The sequence below is a fragment of the Poecilia reticulata genome, linkage group LG4, assembly GCF_000633615.1.
Source record: "Poecilia reticulata strain Guanapo linkage group LG4, Guppy_female_1.0+MT, whole genome shotgun sequence".
NCBI lineage: Eukaryota > Metazoa > Chordata > Actinopteri > Cyprinodontiformes > Poeciliidae > Poecilia > Poecilia reticulata.
Genome location: NC_024334.1, coordinates 15,099,052 through 15,120,308, shown reverse-complemented (window position 1 = coordinate 15,120,308; position 21,257 = coordinate 15,099,052). Strand labels below are relative to the sequence as shown.

General features: G+C 38.6%; 2 protein-coding genes across 2 annotated transcripts in view; one reads left to right on the top strand and one right to left on the bottom strand.

Moving 5' to 3' along the window:
* The first annotated feature begins 3,428 nt into the window (after positions 1 to 3,428).
* LOC103464060 (60S ribosomal protein L5) lies at positions 3,429 to 15,049 on the top strand. Its single transcript, XM_017304266.1, has 9 exons — positions 3,429 to 3,473; positions 8,918 to 9,067; positions 9,537 to 9,606; positions 9,687 to 9,802; positions 9,887 to 10,021; positions 10,116 to 10,318; positions 12,812 to 12,989; positions 14,628 to 14,716; positions 14,888 to 15,049. The coding sequence occupies exons 1-9, from the start codon at positions 3,429 to 3,431 to the stop codon at positions 14,985 to 14,987; spliced, it is 1,086 nt and encodes a 361-aa protein (XP_017159755.1). The 3' UTR covers positions 14,988 to 15,049.
* A 1,776-nt stretch (positions 15,050 to 16,825) lies between these two features.
* dipk1ab (divergent protein kinase domain 1Ab) overlaps positions 16,826 to 21,257 on the bottom strand; it is a 16,254-nt gene continuing 11,822 nt past the window's right edge. The window contains exons 2-5 of the mRNA XM_008407772.2: positions 19,544 to 19,678; positions 19,350 to 19,457; positions 19,083 to 19,265; positions 16,826 to 19,011 (exon numbers count right to left, since the gene is read on the bottom strand). Of these exons, the coding sequence (XP_008405994.1) occupies positions 18,199 to 19,011; positions 19,083 to 19,265; positions 19,350 to 19,457; positions 19,544 to 19,678 (1,239 nt within the window). The 3' untranslated portion in view covers positions 16,826 to 18,198. The remainder of the gene's footprint in view (positions 19,012 to 19,082; positions 19,266 to 19,349; positions 19,458 to 19,543; positions 19,679 to 21,257) is intronic.

The window sequence follows — 21,257 nt, the reverse complement described above, 5'->3', positions numbered from 1 at the left end:
ACTGTTTACATCCTAACGGAGCATGCGCCAACCTGATATAATACTGTCACCAAGTGGTCAGCTTGGGGAACTGCAATCCAGGGCCTTATGGGAAAGCGTTGCCATTTAGTCATGAAGAGAAAGTACGACATCCTTAAACACAAAAGCGTTTAATAAAAAATAAAAAAAAAAGATTGTTTGATTATTTTCACAATGGAGACCAGAAGTGAATTTAGCTAAAATGGGCCAAAAATAAAATTGGAGCATATCTCCAAAAATGTGCATACAACTGATGTTGCACTCTGATATTTAACTAGAGTTTTAACGGCTCTGATGTTTTTTTGTGGGTGGACCACAACGACGCAATTAAAACTCACAATAGCATACCAAACTTTATCGATAAGAAATTTAGAGTGACAATTTTCGCAGACTTTCAATAGTAACCACATTGTCACATTTTTCTGCTAAAACTAGATAAAAAAATTTGTGAATCCTTCGGTTTTCCTTACCCTCTTTAGTCTGTTTATGGCAAAGTGCCTAAAGTCAGATTAGCAATTTGAACTAATGCAGATGAATATCTTTTATTTTCTTGAGTAGATTTTCACTTACAAATAAAATCTTTTATAGTACTGCTACTACAACTACAACTACTACTACTACTACTACTACTACTAAGAATAATAATAACAATAATAATAATAATAATAATAATAATAATAATAATAATAATAATAATAATAATAATAATAATTATTATTATTATTATTATTATTATTATTATTATTATTATTATTATTATTATTATTATTATTATTAAATATTTCTCTTTTATTAATCCAGTGATTCTTGATAATAGGGACAAAACAGGTCCTATGGATAAAGCACAAAATTTGAATAAAATATACACAAAATATAATTTTTTCAAATATCTGACAAAACTAACCTGGGTCATGTGAGCTCAACAATGTATATTTTCCAGGTATTTGCTGAATAGTATTTTATTTTAAACATTGTAGTCGGCGGATGATGCCTGTAAAAGCCCTTGTCCAGGAGCAGAACTCAATACATTATAATAGATTAAAATAATTAAAGAAATACTAAAATTATATATTATGACAATTAAGTATAAGTAGTCATATAAATAATTATAAAAGTATCAATAAATTGAATTAAAAATAATTTTTATAYATTTTCCAACTCCTTTGAAATTTGTCCCYAGTTTTTGTCAACACCGTCAGAAATGAAAAGAATGTAAAAAAAAAAATCAGGCATTATTGGGGGGCACCAGAACTTCTGAGGACCCCATGATATCTTCCTTTCTCTTCCTTTGCTAAGAAAGCTAGTTAGCTCTGGTTAGCTTAAGTTATTCTTTAGTTTTTTCTTCTTTTTATTCCCAAGTTGTTTGTCACAACCATGATGTGTCAACACCATAACCGACAATTTACAAAACTTTGATGAAATTTTGTGAAATAAWAGCTTAATTTTGGTAAAATGTAAAGATTTCATGGACCTGATGAGCTACAATATGGCCTCCTTCAGAATAACATCATATAAGTTGAGGTAGTTTGGCATTTTGTCAACTCCGTCAGATGTCAACTGCATCAGAGTTTTTGTGACTCTTTCAGAAATTGTTGTCAAATCTCACTTAAATGTGCAATTAATTCATTTTTATGTATTTTACATAAATTGTATTACTTCACATGCACCAAGTTTTTCATTTTGCTCACTAGTTTGTCACCACCTTCAGTTCTGTGTCAGCTCCGTTATGCAGTGTCAACTCCGTCTGATGGACTTTTTGTTGTTTTTTGTTTTAAATAATATTTATTTTGTTTCTTGAGAAGCATTTATCTGTAAAATGAGTAAAATATCACTAATAGGGTAATTAAAAATTATTTTTTATTTATTTTTCTCAGATGGTGATGACAACGTTCTAGGTCAGGTCGATTAAAAATTAAATTTTTTTTAAAAATGTTGCAACTGGGAGCCTGTACCTTAGCATCTTTACATTTCCAAAACATTATTTGTCATATTTGCATACATAAGGTTGCGAAATAACACACACAAAAAAAAGGGAAAATTAAAACCCATTTTGTCCCTATTCTCAAGAATCACTGAATCACGTTTGTACTTTTATCTTAAACAAACAAAGAAATCCCTTCATCCTCCTTTTATTAAACTTTGCTACAATTAGATAAGATCTGTAACTTGTTCATATGGAATAAGAAAAAGCCCAGGCTGAATTTACGAAAACTACAAAGACCTGTCGACAGAGGGTGTTTAGGTATGCCTAATTTACTTAATTACCATTATGCCTTTTCTCTCAGGCATTTGGCACATGGGTTTCTGCCCCTGAGAGAGCCCCACCCTGGTTTTCTCTTGAGAGTGTGGTGTGTCTACCATTTGCATTGACTAGCTGCCTATCAATTAATCTCTCCCCTCARAATCAGTCGCATCCTGTTCTCTCCCATATGAAGGGACTATGGAAAAAAATATCTCAGATTTTTAAATTTGACCCCCATCTCAATAAGTCTTCTAGTATTTGGCATAACCCCAAACTCTGTATAGGCAAAACCCCCTTTTTTTGGAAGTCCTGGTTTCAAAAAGGAATAGGCAATTTATATGAGAATGGCTCATTGAAGTTGTAAAGCTGCTGGTGAGGGAGTGGAAGGGTCCATCTATCCCTTCTCTCACTCATTGGTATAGGTCTCTGCCCCAGAGACAGGAAGTGGTCCCGCTACTTCTCATACATGGGTTAAATGGCATTTCCAGCTCGGACATAATTAGACTAGAGGAATTTATGGAAATGCTGTAATTATCTGAATGTATCGGGGTTATAGGGCAGTTTTATTTTATGTTATATTGTGTATGTCTAGGTTCAGTTGATGTTTATGTGTCTTGTCTTTTTTCTCTATTTTCACTGTAATTTTCTTTTATTATTTTTTATTTATTTTATTTATATATTATTTTTTATTTTTTTATTTTATTTTTTGTTCAAGTAATTTCTGTTAACTGTATTGACCTGAAGAATCTACGAGGACTAAACATTGTTTAGCTGGTGCTAAATTGTAATATGCTAAGTGTGGAATTAGGGTATATTTTTTGTTGGAAAATCAATAAAATTCAAGTCATAAAAAAAATTTAACTTTGCTACATACAGAAGCACTGACCTATGACCCTAAAATCTCACCTGCCCACACATGAAAAAAAAGTCAACTCAAATGTTTTCAAATTATATGTCTGTCTTTGATTAAGGGACCCTTTTTATATTTTGGATCTAATCACTCGTCTACAAAAATTACACTGGTCTTTCATTAAAAATGTAATATTTAATATGTATGTGAGCAGACCAAAATACAAAAATTCTAAATAATTTATTTATTTACATATTTATTTTGTTTGTTTGTTTGTTGTGGTCCTCAAGTGCTTTCAGCTTGATGATTTTGGCCCTCATGGTAAAATGGTTTAAGATCTTTCCCTGTCTGAGCAGTGACTGGGTAAGAGGCAGGATGTAGGCTGAACACAACGCTAAAAACAATGTCATACTCTCCACAAAACATCTCAGGGTCACTTATTAATTTACATGCATGTTTTTGGAACGTGGGAGGAAAATGGAGTACCTGACAAAAACCTCACACATTTTAATGGAGAACCTTTTAGCCCCTGACCTTCTTATACAACTGCTGAAATGAAGGTTCTTATACAAAACCAAGATAGCCTAAAGCAAATCAGAAGTCTGAACAACTTGTTTACCCTTTCATTATTTATCACAAACACACACAATGTGAATGACTCAAAGGCCAACAAGGAATGAATTGTGTCAGAGCAGCTCTGTCTCAGGGCAGCTGTGGGAACGTTGTGAATTCATGTTTTTGACCAAAGTAGTCTGAGGTGACTTCAGTCTTAAAAGTTCACTTTCACAAAATACTAAGTGTAAAGAAGAGATGTAAGCTTTTTTGTCAAGGGTCTCAGGATTTAGCACATTGTTAGGTTAAGAAAATTCTAGATTTCCCAAAATGTGGTCCACATTTACTGAATTTATCCAAATGGATCAGGTAAAGTGGTTTAAACTGTAGCCAGTGTAAACATTTGCAGTCATATTTGTTAAATTAGCATATGCTTTCTAATAAGGTTCATCTGTCGGATTCAAAGTACCTTTTGAAAATAACAAAGGGTACTTAGGTATTAAGCAGTAGTAAACCCCACATTTCAGTGTTAATTTTTTTGGTCATTGGTCTAATGTAATATTCTAATTTTAAATGTCATGTTTTCTTTAGCTGTAAGTAGAAAATCATCATAGTTAACAGAAATAAAGGCATTCAAATATCCGTCTGGTGTAGCTTATCTATATAATGTGTTTCACTGAAAGTTCCTCAAGTAAATAGACTTTTGAATAAAATTTGTTGAACGGGTCAGTAGGCTGTCTCATCAAGTGCCATCTTATGTCCTTATGTTTATGCTTTGTTGTTTTCTTTTTTGTTTCCTGTGATGCCCCGTAAAGTACGTTGGTTGATTGTGTCTGACTGGTGCTCTATAAATAAACTTGCCTTGCTATTAAAAGCACAAATCCCAACTTGAGCTTATGATTGAATATTATCTCAGTTTGTACCTTAGTTTTCAAATTATTTGAAAAGAATGATAAGGAGTTATGTAATGTGTAACTAATCAGTGTTCCAATATTAAAATATCTTACCTGGAGTTCATTGCTGAGAGGAAAGAAAAACGTCACTTCTGTTGGAGCAGCGTGGAGTTTCAGGCTGTTTGATATCTCTGACTGATCTTTCATTGAACCTTCATTCTACAAGCAGCAAATGCTATTAATAAGTAAAAAAAAAACCCTACTAAAAATCCATTCTTAACCTAATCAGAATTCACTAATAGTGACTTTACAGCAGCCACAATTAGACCGGCTTCACTGAGTGTCTCACAATGTGAACAGAAACTCAGAGGGAAAGAGACCTGGTGACGAATAAAGGAACTCTGGGGAAAATGTGTCTGTGTGACTGCCTGGGTTCACATACCGAACAGTCCACAAACCTACCTTTCAGGTTTTAGGTGAGAGCAGGCATGACGTATGTCTTTTGTTGTCTGCTTGGACACTCCTCTGGCTCAGGAAGGAGCTGACGTTGTGGAGACTCATCACGACCGAGCGCAGCCCCATCGATCTGATACGTCACTCTAGCTGTCGTGTCGCATCACACTGATAAACGTTACGTAATTACAAACATAAACACACAAGTGTTCGAGGTGAAGATGACTGAAGAAGTTGAGTCATAAAGAGAATAAACTAAAACTGAGCGTAACAACAGAAGAGTAGACATTTTTAGCCTGATTTTTCATTGCCTCCCTCTATTGTCTTCTTACTATATTCCTTTTTAATGGCAAAACACTTTTTTTTACAGTGCCTATAAATTATTCACCTCTTTAATTACTTTTGCAAATCAATCAGTTTCAATAATTTTTTTTTTTATCATATAAAAACAAAAAAACTATCCCTTCAATGTGGAAGTGAAAACTGATTTCTACTAATTAATGACAATTAAATAAGTCATTTCATGTTAAATAAGTGATTGCATAGATATTCATCCGCTGATGGATAAAATAGCTTTTTGACAAACCCCTTCCCCTCTGGTTTTTACAGAAATTACAAACTGGATTCCAAAAAAGTTGGGACACTAAACAAATTGTGAATACAAACTGAATGCAATGATGTGGAGGTGCCAACATCTAATATTTTATTCACAATAGAACACAAATCACAGATCAAAAGTTTAAACTGAGAGAATGTATCATTTTAAGGGAAAAATATGTTTCAAAATTTCCTGATGTCAACAAATCCCAAAAAAGTTGGGACAAGGCCATTTTTACCACTGTGTGGCATCTCCCCTTCTTACAACACTCAACAGACGTCTGGGGACAGAGGAGACCAGTTTCTCAAGTTTAGAAATAGGAATGCTCTCCATTCATGTCTAATACAGGCCTCTAACTGTACAATCATCTCGGGCCTTCTTTGTCTCACCTTCCTCTTTATAATGCGCCAAATGTTCTCTGTAGGTGAAAGATCTGGACTGCAGGCTGGACATCTCAATACCCAGATCCTTCTCCTACGTACTCATGATGTTGTGATTGCTGCAGAATGTGGTCTGGCATTATCTTGTTGAAAAATGCAGGGTCTTCCCTGAAAGAGATGACAAAGTCTAGATGGGAGCATATGTTGTTCTAGAACCTGAACATAGTTCTCTGCATTAATGGAGCCTTTCCAGACATGCAAGCTGCCCAGGCCACAAGCACTCATGCAACCCCACACCATCAGTGATGCAGGCTTCTGAACGGAGCGTTGATAACTTGGGTTAATCTTGTCCTCTCTGGTCTGGATGACATGGCGTCCCAGTGGTCCATAAAGAACTTCAAATCGTGACTCATCTGACCACAGAACAGTCTCCATTTTGCCTCTCTCCATTTTAAATGACTCCTGGCCCAGTGCAAACGGCTGAGCTTGTGGCGCTTGCTTAGAAATGGCTTCCTCTTTGCACTGTAGAGTTTCAGCTGGCAGCGGCAGATGGCACGGTGGATTGTGTTCACTGACAATGCTTTCTGGAAGTATTCCTGAGCCCATGCTGTTATTTCCTTGAAAGTGGCATTCCTGTTTGAGGTGCAGTGACGTTTAAGGGCCCGGAGATCACGAGCATCCAGTAGAGTTTTATGGCCTTGACCGTTAGAAACCCAGAGGAAAAGGCCTTGGGCCGAAACAACCCTTATGCACAGCGATTGTTCCAGATTCTCTGAATCTTTTGATGATGTTATGCACGGTTGATGATGATAACTTAAAAGTCTTTGCTATTTTACGCTGGGTAACACCATTCTGGTGTTGCTGCACTATCTTTCTGCACAATGGTTGTGCAGAAAGATGGTGTTCCTCTTAGCATCTTGGCTTCAGAGAGACACTGACACTCTAAGAAGCTCTTTTTATACCCAATCATGTTGTCATTTGACCTAATTAGTGTTAATTGGTCTTCCAGCTCTGCGACAGACTGGCGACCTGTCCAGGTGACCCCGCCTCTCGCCCGGAACGTTAGCTGGAGAGGCACCAGCAACCCTTCCGACCTCAATAAGGGAACAAGGGTGTAAAGAAAATGGATGGATGGATGGATGGTCTTCCAGCTGTTTGTTATATGTTCAATTTCCTTTTTCCAGCCACTTTTTGCTACTTGTCCCAACTTTTTTGGGATTTGTAGACACTGTGAAATTTTGAATTAACATATTTTTCCTTTAAAATGTTACATTTACTCAGATTAAACTTTTGATCTGCCATCTATGTTCTATTACGAATAAAATATTGACATTTTCCATCTCCACATCATTGCATTCAGTTTTTATTCACAATTTGATTAGTGTTTCAACTTTTTTGGAATCCGGTTTGTAAGAATAAAAATATTTCACTTAAAACAAGTGACATTCTTCCTGCTGAACTGTGCTGAGCTATGAACAGAGCTTTCCACATCCCCTCACATATTCTCCATTGGATTAAGGTCTGGGTTTTAACTAGACCCCTCCAAAACATCCAGCTTTTTGTCCTCAAACCATGTCTGTGTAGCTGTAACTGGATGCTTTGACCGTTGCCTTGCTGGAACAGAAATGTTCTCTGAAGCCGTAGTTCTCTTGCAAGTGAAACATACTGTCTTTTTTGTCAATTGATTGATTTCTAAAAGCGGTAAAAAGCGTAAAAGATCCAATACTTTATATAGTGCAGTTAACAATCATGTATTAGTCAAAGATTAAACCTCGGGAGGAATATCAAGCCAAGAAGCTGGTTTAATTTGTAGTTCAGTACATTCTCTGTTGCCATCACCAGAACAAAATGCTGATATAATGGAACAGCATGTTCCCCATTCTAAAACGTCGCTCAATCAAATCAGCTGAAACATTTCTATATCTCTGTTCCAGTTTTAGATTGAATGTATCAGATAGATAGATGTGTGGATTATTCATAATAAGCAAAATGCTATTGTACATACTGGTCAGTAGCTTCCACACACTAACAATGGCCCCAATGTTGCAGTTATTTTTATTTTATTTTTTTTATTAATTTTTAAATTAATGATAATGCAATGGTAAGACTTCAATAATGTGTTTTTGTGGACACATAATTCAAAATGTATTCTGGATTCTGTATCATTTTTGGTAACAAGCTTCATTGTTCTGATATTTTCTATCGACTGAGCCATTTAGAGGCCAAGAAGCCAAAGTAATCACTATATCATCACTGGATATAGCGATATAGTTCAGCAGCTACTAGTATTAATTTCATGAATATCTTTGCACTCTACAGTGCAAAGATATTAAAAAACTCATTTGGAAAAGTTTGTTTATTTCTTTATAATTTATTATTTTGTAATTGTTCCATTTATTTATTTAAGTATTTATTTCATGTTACTTTTTAAAATACGAAAACTTACACATAGCTTTCTAAATTTCTCTGCTGGATGACATCATTTCTAAATATTAATTAATGTCAGATTTTCTGACTTAGTACTAAAACATTGGGTAAAAATATGTTAAAGCAGTGCTAACTTGTGTACAATCTTTGGACACTCCAGCCACCCCTGCTCATCATGATGAGCTGTCGTGCTTAACCTTTAAAAGTTTCTTCTTGTCATCAATGCCAAATAAATATTTTTTTTAATTCTTGTCTAAGTACAAAAGTTTTCCTCCAGAAAGCTTTTAGCTCATCCGTGTGGGTATCTCCAAACTTTCTAAGTTTTTTTTTTTATTTCCTGGTTGCCACACAGTCATGACAGACAGGATTATCTGTGGACTTTGACACTTCTGTTTTGCCATCTTTCACCCAGTCTTAACTGAGCTTAAATTATTAGAAAAATATATAGGCAAAGAAGACTGTACCCATTCAAATTATTGTGAATGTATCGCCCCGGTTCGACAGGGGGCAGAAGCGTTTCATGCTTTCTCGGCCCGTGACGCAGTATTTAGCAAGCATGCGCATGACGATCTTTCTTTTCCCAGTGCAGCGGAGTCCCAGCCCCAGTCTTTGGCTCCGGGCTCCTTCATAAGGAGACTAAAAGACTCCAAAATGGTTTGTAGTTCGGCCTCATTTGAGTCCACACGCATTCCCTAAACGTCCAGGCATTGTGTTCTGTCGACAGATGGTTCAAAACATGTTTGTTATGTTCAGATGATTATGGATTTATTCCGGCTAAAGCCTGACCGGTGCTGCTCAAACGTGGCCTACCCGTTCTTCTCCTCAGTTTCTGCTTCCTGTTGTTTAGAAATCACCTGTCTACTGGCACTTCTTTGGGGAACACTGCTTATTTTTCATAATTGTATCCCTTTATTTTTGAGTGCTAATTCATTTAATTGGCGCTGCGTTAGCAGACGTGTTAGCTTAGCTCTTCTGACTGCAGGCTAGCTAATGTTAGCTTGGTGTAAGGCTGTTTTCTGACACTGACAGCTATGTTAATGCTCAAGTACCCGTTCTACAGACACTATCACATTCTGTCACTGCTTTCCTTTGGCATGCTAACCATTTGCTTCTGTGTTTGCAGGGTTTTGTTAAAGTAGTGAAGAACAAGGCCTACTTCAAGAGATACCAGGTCAAATTCAGGAGGAGGAGAGGTAAAACCTCACCATAACATTCCCACATAAACATAACCACAGCTGTCATTGTGCAACTAATCCATCTCTCTTCCATCCAGAGGGAAAGACTGACTTTTTCGCTCGCAAACGCCTGGTGGTTCAGGACAAGAACAAGTACAACACGCCGAAGTACCGCATGATCGTCCGCTTCACCAACAGGGACATCATCTGCCAGGTTAGTATCAGAAGTCCTGATATCGATGTGAAAAAGACAAAAAATAAAACATTGCTCATGATTTCTGTAAAAATGCTGTTGCAGATTGCCTATGCAAAGATCGAGGGAGACATGATCGTGTGCGCCGCCTACTCACACGAACTGCCAAAGTACGGGGTCACCGTGGGCTTAACCAACTACGCAGCAGCCTACTGCACTGGCCTGCTGCTGGCCCGCAGAGTGCGTACTCGCTCGCATTTAGGGAAAAGTAAAAAACAACGACTTTTAATTAGCTCATAATGTTTCACAACATTAAAACTGCATTACTTTCCAGCTTCTGAACAAGTTCGGCCTGGATAAGGTGTACGAGGGCCAGGTGGAGGTGACCGGGGACGAGTTCAACGTGGAGAGCATCGACGGTCAGCCGGGAGCTTTCACCTGCTACCTGGACGCCGGGCTCGCCAGAACCACCACTGGCAACAAGGTGTTCGGCGCTCTGAAGGGGGCCGTGGATGGGGGCCTGTCCATCCCACACAGGTACGTACTGGACGGCGTTCAGACCATCTGCTGTCCAGCACTCTAACGCTGGGCGTTAGCATAGCGGCACTCTTTGGTTTGCTGCTCGAATGCCTCCAATCAAACACTGAATGAAAACTTCACTGAAGTTTGAAGTAAAACGTGCAGAAAGAGACTCGATAGGTTAGGTGCACTTTAATGATATTCAGGTAACTTTATCATCTTTGATATTTGCTGTAGGAAACTTGTTTTTAAACGAGCAAAAAGAATGGAAGTTGTTTGTGGCACACGTTCAGAAACAAATAAGCAATTAATCAATTAATCGCACAACAAGTTGAAACGCATTCAGTAATTTCCATGTTCATGACTTATCGCTTTCATCTTTTGTTTCTTTTTTCCTAAAACTGGATGACAAAAGTCTCTAGTCTGGTGTTTTGGTCTCAGCCAGCCTTTCTCTTATTTTGAAGGACAATTTAGGATAGCGATTTTGTAATTCTTTTTTTTTGTTTATTTCCATAGGATATTTAAAATATCCAGTCCTGGTGTAAAATGTTTATTGAACTTTGAGAATGTGTTCTTGCGTTATTACGCCTTTGTACGACTTGGAAAGTGATCTCAAAACAACAATGTTGTCGTTGATTGCGATAACTTCTGGGACAATTTATCGTCCAGTAAATGCATCATGCCAGGCCTAATAAAGACCTGATGACAAAAAACCCAGATCTAAAATCTCGTACTTCCAGTGTGATTCGGTTGTGCCAATTCAGCAGTTATTCCCTGAAAAATCTGTGTAACCAGCATTTGTTGCTGTATCCATATTCATGTTTTATCTGGAGCTAAGAGATGTTGTGGGATGTCTGAAGAGCTCCATGCTCCTGTTTGCAGTAGTTTTCTATTGGATTCTCTCTCAGGTGGTTTTAGTACTGATGTAGCTGGAACATCGTTTGTTTTTGATTTCACATATAAAGATTTTACCGATTACATTCAAAATATGGGCTCAGGTTCTGGCAAGATGACAAATCTATGAAATTCCAGATGATTGGGAATAAATGTTCAAATTGACAAAAAAAAAACTTCCTTTCTGAACTTGTTCCATGATCGCCAGTTGAAAATGACTATTTCTGAAAAAAGTAAAAGTTGCATAAATGAGATGCTTTTCCACTGCAGGAAATTTTTGAGGAATCTGGCCAGTTTTCCCAGGTTGATGTTTTCTTCCCTGTGGAACTGGGATGTTTTGAGAGTTTTTAACTAAAAGTGAAGCTTTGTAGTGGAGGAACACTGATTCTAATTTCCAGCCGGATGCATTTCTGACTCTTAAAATGCTGACACTGGGATTCCGTCTGATTTTTACCACTCCAACACTGAAATATCGGACATTACCTTCTGATATTCTGGATAGTCCAGGTTTTGATTGAGCTGCACGGTCTGCCGCCACTGCCAAGGACGGCTTGGACGTGACGTGATTGGAAACAAGATTGTTGAGCATCAGAAATTCACACTGTTGGTCAACATTTATTGGCTGATTAAGCTGGTTTGGAGTGACTGATGAACATTTTAACTGGACTTTGTAAAAAAAAAAAAAAAAAAACTTTATGTGTGCTAATTTGCTGCCGTTTCCATTTCTGCTCATGTAGATGATGAACGAAGCTCTCAGTAGATTTCAGCTTATTTCTCTGCAGTTAAACTCCAGGCCACTTTAAATGCTCGTCTGTTTCTTCAGCAGAAAAAGTTGCTCTCGTCAACATGTGTGTATGTTATTGTGAGAACAGATAACTCAATCATTTTTCTCCATTGCCGATTTATCCAGAACTTCACGGTTCGGTGGGATAGCTTGTTGATGTTGCTGCTGACCGTCGCTGGAGCAAGACGGTCAGCCTGAACAATGAGTGGCAAATCTGTCAGGTTTATTGTAACCGTACAGTCGGTGTGAGCAAAATTAATATTGCACAGATTTGCTTGGATTGAGATGAATATAAATGGAGGCCATGATGGTCAGTGTTTGGAATTGCAGTAAAACCAAGAGAGGCTGATATTTTATTCCTATCAAAATTAAACCATTTTGTGACACGATAGAAATATTTACAAGGAACATTTTCCCTCAAACTCTACATATGGGAGAAAAGAGTTGAGAGAAAAATTTACAAGCAGTAAGATTACACATATAAACATTTTCACTGTTTTTATTCCTGGATCATAACTTGACATCATGCAAGGTTGAGGTAGAACTAAGAAATACTGCCACCTGCTGATGGGAGTTGGCATCCTGATAACCCAAAGTTTTTTACCCTTTTTATGGAAAATTAGCAATAAACTCACAATAATTGATTGGTGTGAAATGTGTCTGATCTGTTTTTGGTGTGAATTTGTGGCTCATCTGCGCATTGTATCTGGGAAAACACAAATCCTCGTTTTTATTCCTGCTTTTCTATCATTAGGAGACTGTAGATTGGTTATTATGAGTTATAAATAGCTAAGCTTATAGTAAGTTTCAATTTTTTTTCTTCCCCCTTCCAGCACCAAACGTTTCCCTGGTTACGACGCAGAGAGCAAGGAGTTCAACGCTGAGGTTCACCGTAAGCACATCATGGGCCTGAACGTGTCTGAGTACATGAGCTACCTGATGGAGGAGGACGAGGAGGCGTACAAGAGGCAGTTCTCCCGCTTCATCAAGAACGGAGTCGCCCCAGAATCGGCAAGTTGTCCCAGTCAACCATTGCTTTGCTTCGCTAATTTTCCTTGGGTGTGTTTCTCTGGGACGTTTATGCAGGAAATTAGTCATATTAAAGACAAAATATCTGTTAAAATTCAGTTTAAACTTTCTAAAATGTAGATCAGACTTTGGCTTTGTCATTGCACAGACATGATGGTGAATTTGGCAACAAAACGTCATTTTTTTGGTAAACAAAAAACAAATGTACATAATTTAAATATATATATATATACACACACATATGTAAAAGTGTTACTGGTGCAAATGATAAATTAGTTGAAAAACATCAGCAGCTCCTAAGTTTGGGATTGAGACCAATCAATCCCAAACTTGGTCCCAAATTTGCAACAGTGATATTTGTTGCAAAGCAGAACTGAGGGGATGGGACTTTGTCCCCAGTCTGTCGATCGGGGGACAAAACTTCACTGCTTGCTACACTCAAAAGACACGCTTGTGTGTGTGTGTGTGTTTTTCCCCTGACTTCCAGTTTTTCCATATTAACTAAAAGTATGTAATTGCGGTGTGAATGACACGTAAAAATGTAACAATTAAATACCTTGAGGTCAACATTCACTGTTCACAAATTAACTACTGTGTATTCAACAGAACATTGGTTTTATTACTACAGAGGCTATTTCATATCCTGCCTTTGGCAATATCAACTAATTGTGTGGAATTTCACTTTTTATTGTGGATTCTATTTTGTTTATGATAGTCGGCAATATTGTTTGCGTTTTTCACATCGCAGAACTCAAACACCAGTATGATGCAACATTAGGGGTTTGGGTTTAACCCCATCAGCCCAGTCAGAGTCCAGCTGGTGATGGACTCGCTTGCCTGAACATGGCGGACCATAAAACGGCGCACTGACCCGTACTGACCCATACTGACCTGTACCGTTCTGCTCAATGGAAATGGCATGAATTTTTGAGCTCAGGAATTTTCATGCTGATGTTTTTTGAAGAGTGATTTTGTTCAGAGACTTCGTAATCCATTTTATTTATGGTTTTGGTTGTTTTTTTTATTGTTTTTATTTCTGATATTTAAAATAGTGTTCTGTACAAAATGTGTTTATTCACCTTTGAGATGGCAAAAGTGCATTATGACACCATGAATGTATTACTGGAAAATGGTCTAAAAACATCAATATTGCTGTTTATGACAATAATTACTGACAGTTTATTGTCCAGTAAAGTTTATCGTGCTAGGCCTAAAAACAAATGCTAAAGTGATTCATGTAGGATTATTACAATTTATACACCAAAAATGAAAAATACATAATTCAGAAAAGAGCAACAATGTACTGTTGGTTAAGTGTTGGGAATTCTCTGAGAACTTCCTTCTGACCCTTTAAACAAATGGGGGAAAAACATCAGATTTTTCTATATGTGAAATCACCAGTCAGAATCGATAAAGTTAAAATTTATTGTTTCTGACCAGAAAGCTTTTTTTCTCTTGGCATTAGGAACATGGTTGCATTGGTTGTTGATGATATCCGTATCCTGTATAACTTGAGTTGGAAACGCCTAATAAATTTTTATCGTAATGAACGTTCTAAGGATCTTTTGCAGGAATTGTGAGGTTAAATGATGAATCTGACTGTGTAAATGTTTCTTTCAGATTGAGGAGATGTACAAAAAGGCTCATGCTGGTATTCGTGCAAACCCTGTTCATGAAAAGAAACCTCCCAAGGAGGTCAAGAAGAAGAGGTGAGAAGTGATTTGTGTCAAAGCTGCTAAAGAAGCACCACTTCCCAACTGCTGTGAATGGAAACATTCATTTTGTCTGGATGCTTTCTGTACCAATTTTCTTTTGAATTTTAGCGCCAATAGAAGCAGTTGTTAATCCTGTTTTTTTTTTTTTTTTTTTTTGGCTCAAAGGTGGAACCGTGCCAAGCTTTCTCTGGCCCAGAGGAAGGACCGCGTCGCTCAGAAGAAGGCCAGCTTCCTCCGGGCTCAGGAACAGGAGGAGGCAGACTGAGGCGTCGGTCTGCTCTGTTCCAAACGCAGAAATTTGTTCTAATAAATATGGAAAAGACGTCAGTTTTCCAGTCTGCTTTGTTTTCTTATTCACTTCAGTTCATTCACAGCTCTGATGTAAAAACATGAGTAGTATGGCAAAGTTTTTCTGAACTTGTGCGGTGAAGTTGTCAGTTCTGGTGTTGGCGTTTAAAAGGGCTGCAAAAGAAGATGCAGATTCTTTTCTCCAGTTAAAAAACAACAATTTTACCCAGAAGAAATGAAATTCTTTTAGTAATTCCAATTACCCAAAAATCTCAAACTAATGTGATTTAATTAATTTTATTCAAAGCTAAAAAGTAGCAATTACTGTTCCTGTTTCCAAACTGCATCAGAAAATGACGGCCAGTTTGACATTAAGTAATTAAATGGACAAAAATATAAATATTAGCATAATTAAAAGGGTGTTTTTGAGCTTTTTCTTTCAAATTCTTGACCCTATGGAGTAACACAAGATGCCATTAGGTGGTGCTGTGGTAGCCTCCAGCTCTAGTTTGATCAACTTTACCTGAAATGAGTCAGCGGTGGTACCTTTTTAGCTTCAAAGCCATATCTGAATTTCATCACTGCAGGGGGAAAATAAAGTGGGAGGGGCTATCTACTTTGTTCTGAACAGATTAGAAAAAATTAACATGTCCCTCTTAAAATGGCACAACTGAAACAAGGTTTCAAACTAACTTTAAATAGTATTTGCTGTTACACAATTGATTTATTTCAGTAACTTGAATAAAAAGTGAAGCTTGTATAATAGTTGCACACAGATATATCAAGTGTTTATGTTAAAGATTATTTCACCGCTAATCAAAACTCCCAACTTCTCTGTAGGTTTGACGCAGTATGTTGTTGCATCTCAGAGGGAAGGCTTGACATGAGAGGTGTGATGTAGACGGACAACTTGAATGGGACGGTTGAGCAGCACTGTCACTTCTGTAAAGGCAAACTGTACAGACAGCTGTATCTAATTATAAAGTTGAGTGGATGGAAAAAGGTTCAAAAGCTACAGCAATAACTGCAGCCTTAAGATTGTAAAGGAAAACCTGTTCAAAGATCAAGGACACATTCGCAAAGTATGAACTGCCAGCTACGAAAGCCACCATACACGGATCAGACAAGACCTGTGACAATTTGGGCTCTAGAGAAAAATGAGTAATGATTAAATGGTCTAAAGTCCTATTTTAAGATGAAAATCAAAATCGTGTTTCACTTGGAAATGAAGGCCTAGTAGCAAAGGCACACAATTCAAACTATCAGACCAGTATAAAGTTTTCACAGCCACTGACAATTTGAGTTACTATGTCATCAGCTGGTGTTGCTCCATTAGATTTTAAGGTTAGATCAAAAAAAATTTAGAGCACTTCATGCTTCCTGATGTTGACAAATGTAATGGAGATGCTGATTTTATTTTCCAGCTTGGACTTGGCAGCTGCTCACACTGCTAAAGTACCTGCTTTAATGGCCATGTCATCATATTACTGTCAAACTGGCCTGACTCAACAGAAAATCGATGGAGAGCGAGGAAGATAAAATGCCAGATGGGCTGAAGACTAATAAAGCCAAAACACACCTTAGCAGAACAACAGGCTGATCAGCTCCAACCCACGTTGTTGCAGTAATGCAGAAATGTATGCAAAACGGGGCCTGCAAATGTTAAGTGGATGTTGTGTACATGAACATACTTTTCATCAGGCCCACTTTACTGTAATAAAGTTTTTATTTTGTGATTTTTGGAATCTGACATTCTGAGAAACTACATCTTGGATTTTAATTAGCTGCAACATAATCATAAAATGAAAAAGTAAATGCTTTAAAGATAATCATCGGCCTCTTTATTGGGTACATCGGCTCAATTGGTTAACAAAAATACTGAATCATCTAATCCATGGTTTTCCAGCCCTACTCCTCAAGATCTGCAGTTGTACCAGTTTTAGATCCAACCTGTTCCAACTCGCCTGAATCAAATGAATAGTTTGTTACCAGGCCTTTGCTAAACTTGATGGCACGCTGAAGAGGTAATTCAATCATTTGATTCTGCTGTGTTAGAGCAGGGATGCATCTAACAGCTGTAGAAAGGTAGACCTCAAGGAGTAGGGTTGGAAACCCCCAATTAAACCATATGGCAGAAACTCCAAACATTTAGGCATAAAGACGTGGTGAAGACGAGGTGTTCCATCCGAGCTGCAGAAAAGGGTTAATTTGAATGTGGCACAGACAGAGGCTGGTGCCTGACAGGCTGGTTTGAGTATTTCAGAAATTGCCGATTAAGATGGCAGGGTAGGAATTTGTTGTAGATGATAAAACATGGATTGAAATACGCAACCGTCTCTTGAGTTTACAGAGAGTGGTCCAAAAAAGATAACTTATACAGCTAATAGCAATATATGGAAATACCTCATAGATGTCGATGAATGGATAGACTGGCTCCAGCTGATCGACAGGCAACACTAGCTCAAATAACCACTTGTGACAAGCAAAGAATGAAGAATACTATTTCTGATAATGGAACATATTAAACCCTGGAGCAGGGTAGATTCTGCAGCAGAAGAACTACATATAAACCCCCCCCCCCCCACATCTATCACAATCAGACAACACCAGAGTGGAAAGACGTTGCCTGGTCTGATGAGTCCTGATTCTTGCTTCATTGTTCATATGCTAGGGTCAGAATTTAGTGTAAGCAACATAAAACATCAGTGGTTCAGACTTGTGGTAGTATAATGGTTTGGCAAATACATCTTGGGATACTTTGTGCCTCTTGAGACCATATGACCATTGTTTAAACCTGATTATTGTTGCTGACTGTGTCCATTCTTTCATGACCATGGTGAACCCATTTTCTATGTCACAAAGCCCCAAACACCTCAAACTGGACTCCTGTTACCAGTCTGAGACGCAGCCACAGTGAACTGTATAGAGTAAGTCAAACTATTTGAACTGAATTACTGAAACAAATCACCTTTTCTAAGCTAGTCTATTATGATGAGATATAACTTGATACCGGTAACCGTTCGATGTTTACTATGTGGTATAAATATACATGAGGTGATATTGAAATGACTGAAAAGACAGCTTTATAATTAAATCATGTATATAAGTAATATTAAATATAAGTGGAATGCTTCCACTATGAAACTGATTGTCCGTTTTAAAGAAGCAAGAACGCCCAGGTGTCTTGATTAGGAGTCTTTTGTATGGGAGATTTTCTTCCACAGTAGAGTCTTAAGGTTGTTCAGAATGAGGGAGTGCTCAATCTCCATCTGTTCTGCTGAACCTTTCAATGCCATACAAGCATAGAGCTGTTTCTCAAGCTCATCGCTCAGGTCAGACGGTGCTCCTCTTAGGATGTAATTCTTAAGGGTGTCACAGACTTTTGCCAAGTTTGGCCTGGTGACCTCAGGTGTGCAGCGATGCTTGGTGAGGTCGCAGCTAGTGAGGCAGTTGGTCCCATACAGACAGTCCTCGTCTACGTCGCAGCGCTGTTGTCTGATTCTTTCCTGGAAGGTGGCTTCAGGAATGATGTAGCGTGCATCCACGACCTTAAAGTCATGCCGCTCGTTGTAGCCAAAGGTGGTAGTCCTCACATCACACATGAGGAAGCTTCCGTAGGTGCCGTGGAAAATGTCCTCGACCAGTTCTAGCAGGCCAATGGCGATCTTGGCCTTGTGGGGCCACGAGGGGGTGAACCACTGCTCCATGCTGCGCCGCAGACCGGCAGGAATCCACAGCTCAACGATCCAAGGCAGGCTGATGCCGTACAGGGGAGAGTACGGAACCTTCTCCATCATGTACAGATCTCCACAGAAGCCGAGCAGCTTGGGTGTGTGATCTCGTTCCTGCAGGACGAGCGCCAACAGGAACTCGTTGAGCTGCAGCAGGGCCCACGTGGAGTGAGCCTCTGGCAGCGAGATATGGCCGTCTTTATTGGAATCTGTAAAGGACAATACCTGGGTTGCCAGGTCTGCGAGATTGGCTTGATCCCCGACTTTTGCCTGTGGAGAAATTAATAAGCTTTAGAACATACCCAGGCTTTGAATCTAGACTTGAACAAAGCCTTCCTGACCTTCAGGTGACTGATTATCATCTCTCTGAACTTTTCCACTGAGGTTCCCTTGGTGGGCTTGTTGAAAGCAGCAGGAGCAGCCTCCTTTCTAGGCTCCATCTCGCCTCCAAGATCATAATGGGGGGCCTCCTCCATCTGGCACTTAATGACTCCTTGTAAATCTCCCCAGTTTCCTGAGTAAACCTGAAAAGAACAACATGGTGCTTATAGGAGCAGTTGGTTATATAACAAGCAGACAGCAGAAAAAGGCATTGATTCCCCTCCAACCTGGCTGTTAGGTTTGGCAGTGAAGCACTTCCCCAGGTAAAGTGTTTCCTTCTCACACAGGCTGCTGCAGGCTGTGCCATCGATGACTCCTTTCCTGTATTTGTCACACTGATAAATACGAATAGAGCCACATCTCAATAGACACATCAGTTTGATCGGTTGGATTGGTGCGTGAAGGGAATGAAAGTACTCACGATGGAATTTTTGCAGTCGTGTCCTCGACAGAGCTCTGTATAGGTCGAGTACTCCACATACACAATCCAGCTTCCTACGAACACAGCCAGCCAGGAGAAGAACAGGTACTTCATGTGTAGGTAGGAGAATCTGGCCTGTTGGAGACAAATTTCAAAGATTTAAACCGCTGTTAATTTGATTATTAGCTTCAAAATCTATTCTAGTTAAATGGATTAAATTTACATAACTACTACTAGAGCACATTCAAAAAGCGACTGGTAGGCAACACAGAGTCAAATCAGGATGAGATAATGAGATAGGGAGGAAAACTGCTTGATTCTCATCTCCCTTCACTGCTTCATCTGGGCTTTCTCCCATTGACCTGGATATGTCTGGTAGAATTTCAACTGGGCCAATCAGTGAAAAGAAGGAGAAGTTGTGAACGATAATGTCGATTTTCTGTGCTGTTTTAGAATTGTAGTCGGTCTGTAATTTTAGCAATGGCAGCGTAGGAAGTGGGCGAAGCCGTTTAGTCTGTGTTGGCTCCAAATAATAAATGGATATTATTAACATTAATAGCCATTTTGTTCGGCTCAGCTCTTCTCTCAGCACAGTGGGAGATGGTTGTTTACAGCAAGCAATTTCCAGCTTCAAAACCTAACGGCCAAACGATAGCGATTGGGTAAAATTCAAAACTTTGACAGAGTCCACGCCTCCAGCAAGCAATTGTTTCTCAATAGCCGAGAGTCCAGGCCCTCTGTACGAAGCAAAGTGTACAAGAAGGGGCTGGTATTTACCAGGCTAGTTCCCACTGAGCCACACTGCATAAGCACAGTGTGCTCAAACAATGTTAATGTCAGCATCTGATCTGCAATTTGTTGACCCATCCCTCTGTTCCCCAAAAAACAAACATAGAGTTCTTTAATCAAAGTCAATCAACCTGGAGATTGACATTTTCTTTCAAAGATTATTTACAAATGGGAAAATATTTTGGACAGTTACTGGTTTCCAAGGAGCAGAATGTTCCAGCAAATAAAAAAAAAAGACTGAACATTTGCAGTCACTGAGCTAATGAACTTCTCTGTACACCAATGTGTTCAAATATGACGCCATCTGTCAGACAGTTAAAGCTGGCTGGGTGTAAACTGGGTCATCAGGCCAGTGATCCCAAACACATCCGCAAATCTACAGCAGATGTCCCTGAACCTGCTGATTTTTTTTTTTTTATCTTATTGACCCTTTATAAGTGATATCACAGTCTTAGTCAACTTATGCGCTTCTGTAAAGTAAAACCTGTCACAAAACACACACCCGGTAACCTAATATCGGTTTTATTAAGTCGATTTTACAGTAAAAATGGTCACAGGCCGCGGTCGGCTGCGGCCTGTGACCGTTGAGGTCGGCTGAGAAAGACAAGGGTGAAAACCAAACTGTCATTTTATTGTATAACTTTTAATGAGGAAAGATATGGTGGCGATGGTATGGGTCTGTTTCAAAGCTAGCTATTTCAAGCTTTTGTAAATACCGCTGTCTATGAGACGGGTGTGTTACGCTCAAAGACAAATTAGCTTGACTTAACAAATAGAAGCCATGAATATACTGGTAAAAACAACTTTGGAAAGCAATTTCAGTCGCTCTGTTCAATTCTCCTGTTCCTCACTTCCGACGTTCATCATGGCGCCTCGAATGATGAAGTGACGTAGTTGCAAAGGGTCAATAGCTTTTTTTATATAT

Bases quoted from the DNA above. Each gene is read 5' to 3' on its own strand.
- LOC103464060 (XM_017304266.1), top strand. From the start codon at position 3,429: ATGGTAAAATGGTTTAAGATCTTTCCCTGTCTGAGCAGTGACTGG. The intron at 10,022-10,115 runs GTGCGTACTCGC...ATTACTTTCCAG, and splicing joins GCCTGCTGCTGGCCCGCAGA to CTTCTGAACAAGTTCGGCCT. The intron at 14,717-14,887 runs GTGAGAAGTGAT...TTTGGCTCAAAG, and splicing joins AAGGAGGTCAAGAAGAAGAG to GTGGAACCGTGCCAAGCTTT.